The sequence below is a fragment of the Ailuropoda melanoleuca genome, chromosome 2 (assembly GCF_002007445.2).
Source record: "Ailuropoda melanoleuca isolate Jingjing chromosome 2, ASM200744v2, whole genome shotgun sequence".
Lineage (NCBI taxonomy): Eukaryota > Metazoa > Chordata > Mammalia > Carnivora > Ursidae > Ailuropoda > Ailuropoda melanoleuca.
Window position 1 is genome coordinate 177,638,726 of NC_048219.1, and position 14,879 is coordinate 177,653,604.

Here is a 14,879-nt window from a genome sequence, read left to right on the forward strand (position 1 = left end):
ATTCAACTTGATTAAAAAGATGTTTATCCTATGTGTTAATTCATTGCCTAGTTTTTATGTGAGCCAGGCTTAAGTTGGTTTTCCCTTTAGAGGACAAGTCAGTACTACTTATTATTCTGTCCTTCCTACCAAGATCTTCAGTTTTGTTATCATAGAGATATATGATAATGAATAATATGTATTAACAGAGAATATATACAATAGAATTAATTTGCTAAATCCACAGGTGCTAAGGGATCTAAGAGTAGTTGGCAGCATGTAGACAAATGGCTATGATATACTCAGACTGTGCTAAGCCAAATCCTTTAAAGTCTCACTATTTACCAGGAAGTAATTTGTGCATCAGGGAAAAACTGAATCAGAGCATTAGTAATAAACAAAGCCCTGTGTTAGTTGCAATTCAAAGATGAACCACAGAGCCACATGGCCATTCTCCCACCACTCCTTTTGCAATCAGTCCTAGGATATATAAGTAATATTTTTATATGCTTCCACACATATGATCCTCACACATCTGTGTAGTGGCTATCAAGACACTCATTTTAGAGATTTATAAACTGTAGATCGAGTGTCTTACATCTTTTGTCTCGAGGTTCACATTGGCAAAGCCAGGTGTGACGCTAAAAGCTTTGAATTTCAAATTCTGTGTACATTTGTAGAAATAAGTTTGTCCTCAATAACTGAGAATAATGATTTGTTTTGGTCTAGAACAGAATAAAGTTGCTCCATTAGATGATGGCCTCTTTATGGAGATGGTCACAGAGCTTCTCTACAGCAAATTACTGCATTTTGGAACTATGAAGCATAGATTGTGTCTTTTGTTCATTCACTGTTTTAGCCAACAAAACGTTCCTTAATGAAATCACATGTGTAGGGTTTTTTCCTGCTCCACAGGAAAAAAGTTTTAGGAAAAAAGGAGCAATCTTCCATTTAGGAAAATACATATGTCAATAAAGTACTACTCAAGTGGTCTTTGTTATAAGATTCATCAAAAAAAAAGGGGGGGGCACTTAAAATGAACATACTTAAAATTAGGACCAAATTTAACAGTAAATTTTGGGGAAGCTGTTTGATCAAAGTTTACTTTTTAAATTAATTAACTTATTAAATATATTTCAGAAATGTATTTTATTATTTATAATATTATAACATAAACTTTATATATTGTTTATAATAAGAGCCAGATTGTAATTGTAACTATGTGCCAATCGTTAGTCAAAACAAAGACTGAGCAAAGCATCTTTGGGTGTAATTTTTCTGACAAAGTCGTGTGCTACATACAAATCCTTTATTCTATATTTAGCTCCTTGAGCATGATTATAAGAAGGCCCTTTTGGGGAAGCAGTGGCAAATATATTTTAGCTCTCCATCAATCTTCCTTGGGCCTCTCTCAATACTTCGATATGCAAGCCATTCTCTCTTGAAGTTCCTATGTTGCCTTCCTTCCTGCCAGTTTTCCTTTCTCTAGCTGGTAACTGGTCTGATTCTGTTGCTCCATCGTTGGTTGTCAACATCTCTGTTTGTGATTGGACCGTTTCCTCACATTATTTTCATCACCTTCAGAAAACCTTGTATCTTTTGCAAGAATTGCCAATTACACTTTTTAACCATTGTGCATTGTATTTGAGTTGCACTGTCAAATCTTTAACCTAGAGTGTCGTATGTTTCAACCAAAGAACTCCCCAAATTTAATGTTCTTCTTCAGAATATTAATATTTTAGGAACTCTGGTTCTGTTAAGATAGCAAAAAAATAATTTAAAGTGGAGGAACAAATAAAATAAGCATATTTTAAGTAGTTTTTACTGCATTTTATTTTTGGAAAACAAGATTTATGTCAGTATTTATGAATCAAGTTCAACCTGTAAGATGGCTTATCTCTGAATTAGAGTGAAAGGATGCATCATGGGAGCTGAGGATGATTCTGAATGTGAGTGACAGATCTGTTATCCTGTCTCAGATTTTCTCTCTGGAGGACAGGCAATTTAATCTATTGAATATGGATTCTGAGTTACTATCTGCGAATTTCCATAATGAAAGTGATTAAAATCTCAAAGAATAATAATTCCTATGGAAGAGAAAGAGCCGTCTCCTACCTGGAGCATGGGAATTGTCTGGTTTAACAGGTGGAAAGAATTCATGAAAAGGGGGGATTTATCCATCCACTCTTGAGATTTTTCCCTTAATTCGGCCAGCTGCCTCAGAGTTACATTAGACTAAAAGACAAAGAAAAACAGATCTGGTCCATTACTATTTTTCCTATATTTCAGAAAGGTATCTTATTTTGTTACAGAGCTTTAAGAAACGGTTCTAAAAGGTGGAGCTAGTAAAAAAAAAAAAAAACAGTGTCAGAAATTTCCCACATGGTCAGAAGTTTTTAAATGGCAGCTTCTAATAGGGTCAAAATCACTTTTAACAATTCTGGAAAATGTAGGGTTTGCTTCACTATCCACAGTGAATTTACAGTCAAAATGAGGACATACCTTCTGAAGTTTCCAGAAGTTAGTCATTTTTTCCAATGATACATTTAACTTTACCACTACAGAAGTACCCTAGTTCAAGGATAGGGGAAGGATGCTTACATATACTACTGGTGGAAATGGATGTGTTACAGCCTTGTTGGGAAAGCAATTTGACAACAGTCATTAAATAAAATACATTATTCCTCAATCCCTCAAACCTAAACAATCATCTCAATGAAATAAAAATACCACTGTATAAATAATATGCATGAGAGTATTTGCGGTCACATTATTTACATTAGCAAAAAATAAATAAAAAGGAAACACTGGAAACAAAATGAACACCCAACAATTGAGGATTGGCTGAGTAAATTCTATGTATGAAAAAGTTTACAATTTTCAAAAAGAATGAATTAAACTATACCAATTGAGTTGGAAGAATTTCCACAAGGTATTGTTGTGTGAATAAAGCAATATGTAGAGAAGCATTCTAATGTAACCTCATTTTAATAATGCAAACAATGACAAAAAACTCTGCATATGAATGTGTGACTAGCATAATAACTTATAAAGAATTAGAGAAATGTGCATAAATTACAGAAAAACACATCCTTGAGTGCTAAAAATCACTAGTTACATAAAAGAAAAAGTAAGATCAAGAGGAGAGAAAAAGAGAACCAAACAAAAAGGAAAGACAAAAAAATGACTGCACTTAGGAAATAAGCAGGTAACGACTTCATTTATGCAAAAATTATACAGAAGTGTAGCCAATAAAGCAAATAAGGTATCAAAATGCAAACAACAGAAACAAAGAACATTCTAGAAACCAGTGATGAACTCATGTCCATTTTTATATAGATCTAAAATAACGTTTTATTCACCAAAACTATTGTCTAATGACCAAGAAATGGTAAAGCAGAGATCTCCTTTTTTTTTTTACTTTCACTCTATCATTTTAAAAGTAGCAAGTTAATAATTCAAATCATTAAAGCTAACATTAAAATTTGGGAGAGAAATGTAATTATGGTTAAATTGGGTAGATGATAAGTATAGTTACTATTAATAATGTCTTTCTCAATCGCTATCTTTTACATAAACATAACATGCTGAATTGTGCAACCTAATATGAAGCCAATAATTTATAATTTAGGGACTGTTTTTGTTCAAACTAGTTATATAATGCTCTAATGTTATTTTTTTCTAGTGCCATTATTTTTACACACTTTGAAAATTAGACACAAGTTGTAGAAAAAATTTCTGCTTTTGGAGATAAGCTGAAAAATCTGAAGTCTTGGTTCAACTAACCTCATTCTCAAGTTTCAACACGATTCATGTCTCTTCAAAGGTCTACCAACCAGTCTATTTTGTTTATACATATACAGGGCAGAGTTTGAGAATTAAGAGTTTCAGAAAGTCAACAGTAATAGTAGTAAGATATAAAGAAAGCTGAGTCAGCTATAGTAAATTTGGAAGTTGATTACTTTAAAATCATCTTAGTACCCTAGATAGAAACTCTGAGTTATAATGGTCAAACCTTTTCCATTATTGCCTTTGTGACGGGGGTATATGGTGCATATAAAATTTTCCCCAACAACATAGGTTTCAAGAAAGCCCAAATCACAGGTCCAGCAGGCATATTAATGATGTCTTTATAAAGGGAGAAGCAAAATGGTGCTGGAAGGAAAAAGGGAAAAAAACCATTTAGTATGTGAATCTAAAATCTATTACCTTATGGTAAACTGACACAGATTATCACACCCAAAGATACATCCCTTTTACTTCCCTTATTAACAATTGTGAGGCCTCTGGCATCAAAGTAAGAAAGTATAGTAACAAATCTTTTTTTTTTAGTCGTGAAAGTTTAACCCAATAATCAAGCCTATAATAAAGGATGGCATTTGTCAAGAGGAGTTAGAAAGGTTGAAAATCACATTTCAGGATATCTTCCAACAGATTCACCTCACCAATGCTTAATTTCAGAAAATATACAAAAACCTGCTACTAGAATAGTAGTACCACATACATAAGAGTTGTCCATGAATGCTGAATGAGTAAAAAGATGAAGAAATGAGTCAATCCAATTGCTATAGTAAATACCTGAATATTATGTGGAAGAGCCCAGTTGCTGGAATTTCACATTCCAAGCATCGTGGGGTCGATGTGCCACTAAACGTTTATAGTTCTGTTGCATTCAGAACTTTTCCATGTGTGGTACAACTTTCTAATTCTTGAAAGTTAAGAAAAATATTATCTAAGCAGATTTAAAGGATGTTTTTAGAAGTATTATTTACTAGCAAGGACGGTGATGTTGTGACGGATGAATTCTCAATGTTGTAGTTAAGAGGCTAGAGTTTGCAGCAGACCGCTGAGTTCCGATCATGGCTCTGATGCTTTCAGGTTGGGTGACCATGGCCAGTTCCTTGCTGTATTTGTGCCTCATTTCCCCTTAGTATGAACACCTCCCAGGCTTGTTGTAAAGCGTGAATCAGTGAATACGCAAACATGTCTGGCGTGTGGTAAGTGCTGTAGTAGTGCTGAGGAAAACTAATACTTCATTGATTATAAAAGGCTAAGCTACAGCAGACCATGTTGTCAGGAGATGATGTTACTACGTTGATTTTGAGGTATACTCACTGGTATGTGTGGGAATTCCATATTTGGAAGCAATCTGTTCTTTGCTTAATTTATAAGTCAAAAAATCCTTGGTGTGGTTGCCTTTTCGCCTTTGAGAAGAGGGCAGCAAGGCAGTTAAATATTCAGTGGTGATTCCCTGGGAACACAATGCTTGGGAGATGGTACTAAATGATCCTTGGGGTGTTTTCATCCGGTTGCTTCTATACATTGCCTATGAGATAAAAATCCATGATTTATTAACATTAGAAAGCTGTAAATGCTGCTGAGAACAATATAGGCAAAAACCTGGTAATGCTTAGAGTAACCTTATAGCTTCCCTAATTCCTTTAAAACATGTACCCCAAATGTAAATGCAGAATGCTGAGCTTCACTGACTTAAGTGGCAACAACTTTGCCAGAGTAAGAGTTTTCCTGCAGGTGCTTTTTCCCAATGTACTATATTTGTAGCTGAATATATTGTAACTAATCTCGAATAAAAGTTAATGTGACAAAAGGAATTTCCCAATAAGCACATTACTAGGTGACTTTCCTACCTGTGTTAATGGAACACTTCTGGGCAGATGCATTTGTCTCAGGGATGTCATTTTATCCAGCAGCGGATGTGTGCCGGAAGCCATCTGATTGAGAATCTCTTTTAGCCTCATGAAGAGGTCTATCATCTTTTCTACCGGCTTTTGATCTTCCCTAGGGAAAAATACCTAACAGGAACAGAATAAAAATAAGTGATGTATGTGGAGACATTGGAACCCGCACACACTGTTGGTAAGAATCTTAAAAGGCATGGTCACTTTGGAAAAAAAATGTGGAAGTTTATTAAATACTTGAACATAAGTTTACCATGCAACCTAGCAATTATATTCCTAAGTACTTATCCAAGTGAAATGAAAACATATGTCCACACCAAGATTTGTATGTGAAGGTCCATAGTGGCATCATTCACAATAGCCAAAAAAGTGGAAACGATCCAAATGAATGGACAAATGAAATGTACGTCCTTTAACTAGAATATGTTTGGCAATAAAAAAGATATGAAATATGAAATACTGACACATATTGCAATATGCAAGAAATTCAAAAACATTCTACTGAGTAAAAAAAGCCAAACAAAAACCATGTGTTGTATGATTCAGTGTACATAAAATGTCTAAAGAAGGCAAATCTCTAGAGACAGAAAATAGATCAGGGGTCTCATGGGCTAGAGGTCAGAATGAGAAATAGCTGCATATAGACATGAGGTTTTTTTCTGGGATTGATGGAAATGTTTGAAAATTAGATTGTGGTAATAGTTGCACAATTCCATTCATTTACCAAAAGAATCATTGAATTGGACACTTTGAATAAGTGAATTTTACGGTACATAAATTATACCTCAATAAAGTTGCCAAAAATAAATGATTTTAAAAGTCAGAAGGGCAAATGTCAATTACATAACTCTTCATGGATATACTGTTGCTAAAAAATCACATAATATGATCCTTAAAATCAGAAAAGTTCTGTCAAAAAGCTCATGTGATTCAAGTTTAATTATAATCCTACAATGCTTTTCTGCTGCATGAAGATACACTGGAAACATTTTAAAATTTTAAAGTAATTTCACTCTCTCTTTCATTTAATCACCAAGCATTAATTGAGTGCCTGCTATGTCCCCAGCATGGGTGAGGGGATGGGTATACTGGTACACCAAGAGATACCGTCCCTCCACTCAAGTAGCCTTGGTCTAATAGAAGGAACAGATTGCAAATAAAACAATAAGAAAAGACTGGGGAATACGAGGAGGCAGAGAGAGTTTAGCTAAGAATCAAGAAAGATCTCTCCCCCATGGCACCCCAATGGAGAACAAAGCAGAGGAAGAATAAGCAGAGGTATGTTACAGGCAGGGCAGGAAAGATGTGTGAGGCCCATGAAGAGGGAAAGCTCTTAAGATATCCAGGAAAGTCAAAGACCACCATTATGAGCACAAGATGCAGTTGGAGAGATATTGTGAAGACACAATTACCTCACCAGCACAGATACTAATTTCAATTATTTTTTTTTTCTAAATTACAGTCAACATTTCAATTTTTCTTCCAGTTCCATCAAAATTCTGGGCATTCCTACACTGATGTGAAATAAATTGACTAGCGATGAGAAATTTTTCATTATTTTTCTTTGCAATACCTAAAAGAAGTAGGAATGGTCTTCTGCTTGTCAAATGCTTGTATTTAATTACTAGGCTCAACAAAAAATATTTGGTTTGGTATCTGCTCTGCAGAGTCATTATAAAATAAGGATTAACATTTTAGATGAACAAAATTGGTAATTTCACCTCATATGCATTTAAGTTAATAGTTTATGTAAAACAACCATTTGTCTAGTTAATGGGTATTTGATGAGGGCCTCTTTGGGCCTGGCACTATTCTTGGCATTTGAAATATTGAGTGGTTCCATGTAGCAGCCATGGGCCCAAGGTGTCACCAATATGGAAAGAGAATTTTAGAGATGGGAAGGGTTTTGCACATCATAGGGTTCCTGTAGGATCTGGAGGATCTACTTAGACTGGGGAGCCACTGGCAGGTACTGAGCACAGGGTTGGCATAATGTGACTTAAGTTTTAAAAGGATCACTCTGGCTGCTTAGGGATGGTGGGGCAGGGTGGTGGTGGGGAGGTTGCAAGTGTGGAGGCAGGGAGGCCAATTAAGAGGCCATTGCAGAAATATAGGTGTGAGAAAATGATGGCCCAGAATAGGATTATTGATAACTAGTCCAAACATTTTCACCCCCTTTGCTATAACAACAAAAGTCAGCCATGTTGTTTCCGGTTCTTCTTACTTTAAAGGGAAAAACTTTATTTTCAGTGTTTGTAATAACATGTAAATAACTTTGACCTAGGTGGAAAGGGTGTTTAATTCTTCTGTGTTTATATTTTTTGTTCAGTTTTGTATTACACAAGTACTTATGAAGCATCTACTTATTGTAAGATGAAGTCATTACTGACTTTTCTAAGTTCTGATAATGACCCATTTATTTTGTTGTACTGTTTTTTGTTTTTGTATGTACTGTTACATAAGTAACAGTAGCCTCTTTCTAAATTGATGGAAAAAACACACACACACAGATTTTTAACACCACCCCCCCCACTTTCTTTTACAAAAAAAAAAAACCCCACAAACGACAACAACAAAACCCAACAACAGACTTTGCTCTAATCTTTATTATCCTATCAAATTAATGCTCATTCACTGTAAACATACACACACAAAACGTCTGTATTTCATACTTTAGTATTATATATATTAAATTTAATGCGTGGCCTTGGATATACAAACTGAGAGTTAATCAGGCAATAATATTAATTTCCTATCTATAAAATGTGCAAATTTGCAGGGTATGATCACTAAGGTCCTATTTAGCTCTAAAATAAAGTTATAATTCGAAAAGCTGTATAAACATATCTCATTTATTACAGTATCAGGGAGCATACTCATGTAATCAAATATTTTTATACTAAACTGTGACTATGAAATATTTCAGCCACAGCAACTTGCCTTGTATGTAAAGTTGTAAATGTCCAAGTAGTGCAGAAGGGTGAGTCCAATGAGGTAAGACTGCCGGGATCTTTCTGGAAGAGGCAGGCTGCAGAATTCCTTCATCGCATCCTCCATTTTAGAATAGGTGATATTAGCATCACAAGAATGCAACCAGAACACATGAGAAATAATCTGCAAGTTGGAGGAAGAAGAATATTTTAGTTGTGAATCCTTTGAGAGCTCTCTCTCAAAAGAAAGGTTTTTCTTTAATCTTAGATTTCATTTAAAAATATGATAAATTATGCTCAATTTTTTTTTCCCATTTAAAGCACTAATCACAGGGTGCCTGGGTGGCTCAGTCAGTTAAGTGTCCAATAGTTACCTTCAGCTCAGGTCACAATCTCAGATTCATGAGATCAAGCCCTACGTTGGGCTCCATGCTCAGCATGGAGTCTGCTTGAGATTCTCTCTTCCTCTCTCTCTCTGCCCCTCCCCCCCACTTGTGCACACACGCGTTCTCTCTCAAATAAATAAATAAATCTTGAAAACAAAAATAAAGCACTAGCCACTATTAATAAAACTATAGAGAGCCCAGAGTTCACTGGAAAGCTTAAGAAACAAGACGGAGAAAAAGACAAAGAAGAGTCTGTGATGATTCTGAGATTTCTTGTTTGAATAACTGGGTGAGTGATGGCACCAAGAAAGAATTGATCTGGAGTTAAGTTTGGGGAAAATATTCATTTAAGATTCATTTTCCCTTTAAAATTTTATTTAGTGTATTTAAATTGCATTTTGTTTTTAAAATCATTTGAAGTTCTAATCTTACACAAGAACCTTTAGGTATCTCTATGAAGAGATAAAGGGCAAAAACCAAAAAGCCCAGAATTATGTAATAGTTTGAATCAACCATCTTGGACAGTGATGCCATCTGAAAAGTGAGGTGTGTATATGAGAAGTAAGTAGTCTCTCTTGCCATTGAGTTGAAACCAAGAGAAAAGTTTAGGAAATTCAAAATTGTTGAAACTTTTCTCTTTCCTTCTGAAAATATTAAGAATGTACACTCCCCATTTACATGTTTTTATTTAGTAAAATGAACCTACTCTTCAGAAGCCAAGCGCTTGATTATTAAAATCAGATCTTAGGATAAAATGAATAAAAGGTGAGGGGTGCCTGGGTGGCACAGCGGTTAAGCGTCTGCCTTCGGCTCAGGGCGTGATCCCAGCATTACGGGATCGAGCCCCACATCAGGCTCCTCTGCTATGAGCCTGCTTCTTCCTCTCCCACTCCCCCTGCTTGTGTTCCCTCTCTCGCTGCTGTCTCTATCTCTGTCAAATAAATAAATAAAATCTTTAAAAAAAAATGAATAAAAGGTGAGATCAAAGGGAAAAGGACAATGATGACTACTTGCTAGAACAAGAAGAAAAAAAGGGATGGCAAAGCAGTTTTAGTTCTTATAGGAGGGAACCAATGAAGAGGACACAAGTAAACCTAAATATATCCCAAAGGCAGTCTTCAAGGCTTTCAAAAAACTTTATCCAATATTGGAGAATAGCTGGGCTGTGGTTAGAAATGACACACTCTGTCACATTAAGTTTTGAACGGATGAGGCCTTAAGCTCTACAGTTCTTTTGGAAAATTTCTATGACATTTCCAGACAATGGACTTGGAAAAGGGATAAAAGAAGAGACATTTCGAGTGGAAAACCCTATTATCAGCCTATGAGGAACTGACTTATTAATTTTCACACCCAAACATGTTCACTATACCCACAAACTTGCCCAGAGTTCCCTGGATGCTATCTATATTATATACTATGTCTTGTCTTCGGACTTTTAAAAAGCAAAACTGAGTATTCACTTCAACAAATTGTAAATGGTCTGTTGTTTTTTTCTCCCAATTAGATTACTGAAATCTTTGATGTCATCATAACAGATGTGTAAATTTGTCTCAGAAAATGTGATTGCGATTGTGCATATACAGAATTATTGATGGCACCCCTGATTTAAGAAAACCTTCTAGAGGTAAGGAAAAAGTGAGCACAAAGGAGGGAAGATGAAGGAGAAGGAAAACTAGAAGGAAATGAAAAAACAGTGGTGACCGTTTTGCTTCAGGACTTTTCTTCTAACCCCACTAGGAACTCAGCCTCTAATTTTATCATTTGCATACAAAATGCACCAGATCTGCAAGCAGCTTCTCAGTGTTTTACTGATAAGTGCTCAACAAACACTACACATGATTTAAACTTTAAGGATCTGGCTGTAGGTACAAATACATCTTGCCCCACCTCAGCTCTGTTATCAGGGATAGGAACGGCCAGCAGACTGTCGATACTCCTATTGGACATGCCTGTTGTTCTCCTCAGTTCTTCCTTCAGCTCTTCAACATTTCTAAACATTTCTATTAACTGACCTGCGAGAAAAAAAAGAAAGAAAACAAAGCACGTGTTGGTTGCAGTGTAATTCTTCTTAAGTTGTCGTACTAACATTAGAGAAATCTTCTAGACTAAAACATACACTCCACATGTATGTCTTGTGTGAGGAGCAGAGTTCTCTCAGTTTTGGTGAACTTTGCATCTTAGGATCTATTTCTATATGATTTAGCCTTGTTCCAATTATGGTATCATTGACCCAAGGTAATAGATTGTTCTGGGTTATAAATTTTCCTTAGACGTCTACAACACAAGGTTGATTCAAAAAAAAATATGGTTTCCTCACAGACTTTGATTACATAATGCACTAAATATATATCCTTCCATTTGATTTAAAACATCACACAAATTCAAAATGCTTTTCAACCTCGGATCATATAATATTGTCAACTTAGGACAAGGTTTGCTAAATCTGCCACATAATGCTGCAAAGCACTTTTCCTTAACTTTGCCCAGCATGTTACAGTTTATAAAGGATTTTTAATAGTCACTACCTCACTTTTAAATGGAATGTATTTAACTTCAAACTTTTTTAGAACAGTGATTATAATTTTTTCATATCTGGGTCACTTAATGCATAACAAATGATATTTTGACTTTATTTTAGCAGATTATAATCTCCATTCTGCAAATATCTTTGATTTCTTCATGAGGTATTCCTTATGCAAATATGCCCCCTTTATTTTTGGACTTTGTGCCCTTTGAATTTTTTGGCTGCCTGTTGTCCAAAATTCTGAAGGCCTTTCTTTTCAGTATTGAGGTATTATGCAAAGAAGAAACATATTGCATGGGGCATGATGCTCTGAATACTAATATGAGGTTCTGAATTGAGATTTCTATAGACAGCAGTGCATCTTTTTTATTTTTTAAATCAGATTATTTTCATGGAGGTAAATAAATTCCAGCCTAGCTAATGTGCTTTAATATATCAGAGAAATAAAAGGTGAATGATCTAACTAGTTAAAATCTTGAAGGTCTTTTTGCTGTGAAATCAAATTTCCCTATTTCATCCTCTACTGGCTTTCTGTGTGTTTATTTTAGACAAGTAACCATATTTGAAAGCTTCAGATTTCTCATGTGTAAGGGCAGATACAAAGTAGATTTGGTTGGGAACTTCGAAAAAGCCTCTCTTAAACTGTAGCATGAAAATCACACGTATTCTTATAAGACAGCACTTAAAATATGGATGGGGAAACACCTGGTTTTTCAGAAGGCTCTGCGCTGTTATTGACATGCAGCATGGCTTCTATGGACGGCATTAACTGTGTGATATTTTCCAAGGAATTCATCTGCAGTGCCTGTTCTAGAAACCTGAAACAAAACAGAAGAGAAGACCACACTGAACTAAGCACAGCCATAATTATTTGAGATGGGTTTCACCAAGGAAACAGGCAATGAAGATACTTACCAATCCATGTTTACATTCATTTTGCTTGGATCCCCGGTGAGCAAATCCCTCAGTTTTTTAGATATTATATTGTCCTGGTACAGTAAGTTCGTTGTTATCTCAGTGCCAAGCTCTGCTGCTTCGAGGAGCTGCACATGAAATGCACTTTCTTCACATAGGTTCCCAAAGCTCACGTCAGAAAGCTGGCACATTCTTTCTATTGAACTGAAAGTTTCAGGTTCGCAAAGAAGTTCAGTCAAGTTTCGAAGTTGAGACAGCTTTCCAGAAAGGGGAAGGAGTGGAAGTAGATTAGGTACATTGTTATAAATATTTGGTAATTGATAATAAGTAACCAAAATTGATTCACTTAAAAAAAAACATTGTGCATATGTGTTTAATTAGTTGGCATTTGGCAAGTTTTACCGCAAAGCATTATTTTCTGTCACTTGAGGTTACTGCTTTCTTAAAAATTTCATAAAACTTTTGGACCTATTAGATCTGTATTTCCCAACTGGACTCAGATCTTGTAGATTCAAAGATTTAAAAAGATGTGGTTTATTTTTATCCCATGTAAATCACAAATACTTAAAACTACTTTATATTTTAGTTTATATGTTAAATCGTGTGGAAAGGCAGACAGCAAAGTGGGTTTGGGGGAAAAAAAGTCTTTTTCCCTCATATGCATTAGGACGGCTACGGTAAGTAAAAAAGAAAGAAGGAAAGAAAACAAGTGTTGGGAAGGATGTGGAGAAACTGGAACCCTTGTGCACTGCTGGTGGGGATGGAAAATTATGCAGCCACTGTGGAAAACTGTATGGAGTTTCCTCGGAAATAAAAACAGCATTACTGTATGATTCAGCAATCCCACTTCTGTGTATATACCCAAAAGTATTGAAAGTTGGGTTTCAAATGAATATTTGTGCACCCAGGTCCATAGCAACATTATTCACACTAACCAAGAGGCAGAAGCAACCCCAGTGTTCACTGGCAGGTGAATGGATAAGCACAATGCAGTCAGAGAGATACACAACGGGACATTGTTCAGCCTTAAAAGAAAAGAAATTCTGACACGTGCTACAACACGGATGAACCTGGAGGACCTTGTGCTGTGTGAAATAAGCCAGTCACAAAAAGACAAGTACTGGATGATTTCACTTAAATGAGGAGTGCAGAGTAGTCAAATATGTAGTGACAGAAAGTGTAATTGTGGTTGCCAGGGGCTAGGGAGAGAGAGAGGAATAGGTGTTATTATAATGGGTATAGGGATTCCGTTTTGCAAGATTGAGAGCTCTGGAGATTGGATGCACAACAATGTGGATGTATGTAGCAAGACTGAACTGTACAGTTAAAGATGCTTCAGGTCGGAGGGGCCTGGGTGGCTCAGTCAGTTAAGCGGCTGCCTTCAGCTCAGGTCATGGTCCCACCGTCCTGGGATCCAGCCCCTCACCTGGCTCCTTGCTCAGCGGAATCTGCTCCTCTGTCTACATGTTGTTCCCTCTGCTTGTGCTTTCTCTCTCTCTCTGTGTCTTAAATAAATAAATAAATAAAATCTTTAAAAAATGTTTCAGGTGGTAAATTTTACATTATGCGTATTTTACCACAAAAAATTCATTGACAAGAAAAAAGCTTTTTAAAAATACAGCATGTGAACCACATGCATTTTAATAAGACTGCATTTAAAATATGGTTGGGAATATACTTGGATTTTCAGAAGTGTCTCCACTGTTTTGGACATTATCTTCTACCCTCTTATCTATTGAGGGAAACTGGGTGCCTTTGTTCTCTGGAAGTGCTTGAAAGTTCTGTTGTGCTTGGAAGATATTCCTTTTAAGAAGTCAAATAATTTGGGGCACCTGGGTGGCTCAGTTGGTTAAGAGTCCGACTCTTGATTTCAGCTCAGGTCATGATCTCAGGGTCCTGAGATCAAGCCTCACGCTGGGTTCCATACTGAGTGTAGAGGCTGCTTAAGATTCTCTCTCTCCCACTCCCTTTGCCCCTCCCCCTCCTCTGTCTCTAAAAAAAAAAAAAAGAAACATAGAGAGAGAGATAGAAGTCAAATAATTTAGGGGCGCCTGGGTGGCACAGCGGTTAAGCGTCTGCCTTCGGCTCAGGGCGTGATCCCGGCGTTATGGGATCGAGCCCCACGTCAGGCTCCTCTGCTGTGAGCCTGCTTCTTCCTCTCCCACTCCCCCTGCTTGTGTTCCCTCTCTCGCTGGCTGTCTCTATCTCTGTCAAATAAATAAATAAAATCTTTAAAAAAAAAAAAAAAAAAAAAAAAAAAAAAAAAAAAAAAAAAAATTTAAAAAAAAAAAAAAAAAAAAAAAAAAAAAAAAAAAAGAAGTCAAATAATTTGGAGCAACACCTAAGGAAGCAAATATATGTGTCAGTCATTGCAACTCAATTTCAATCAGAATTTGCATTTCAATAGAAATGAAATATTTTATGATACAGGCAAATGTTTAGG

The 14,879-nt window shown here is 36.0% G+C and overlaps 1 protein-coding gene across 2 annotated transcripts in view; it reads right to left on the minus strand.

Annotated features, from left to right (window-relative positions):
- The window catches only part of ABCA12 (ATP binding cassette subfamily A member 12), a 171,502-nt gene that overhangs the window by 62,877 nt on the left and 93,746 nt on the right, over positions 1-14,879 (minus strand). For both annotated transcript variants that reach the window (XM_034655128.1, XM_019807562.1), the window contains 8 exons: positions 12,437-12,693; positions 12,227-12,339; positions 10,885-11,009; positions 8,619-8,792; positions 5,628-5,792; positions 5,095-5,305; positions 3,995-4,134; positions 2,095-2,214 (listed from right to left, as the gene is read on the minus strand). In XM_034655128.1, coding sequence (XP_034511019.1) covers positions 2,095-2,214; positions 3,995-4,134; positions 5,095-5,305; positions 5,628-5,792; positions 8,619-8,792; positions 10,885-11,009; positions 12,227-12,339; positions 12,437-12,693 — 1,305 coding nt within the window. The remainder of the gene's footprint in view (positions 1-2,094; positions 2,215-3,994; positions 4,135-5,094; positions 5,306-5,627; positions 5,793-8,618; positions 8,793-10,884; positions 11,010-12,226; positions 12,340-12,436; positions 12,694-14,879) is intronic.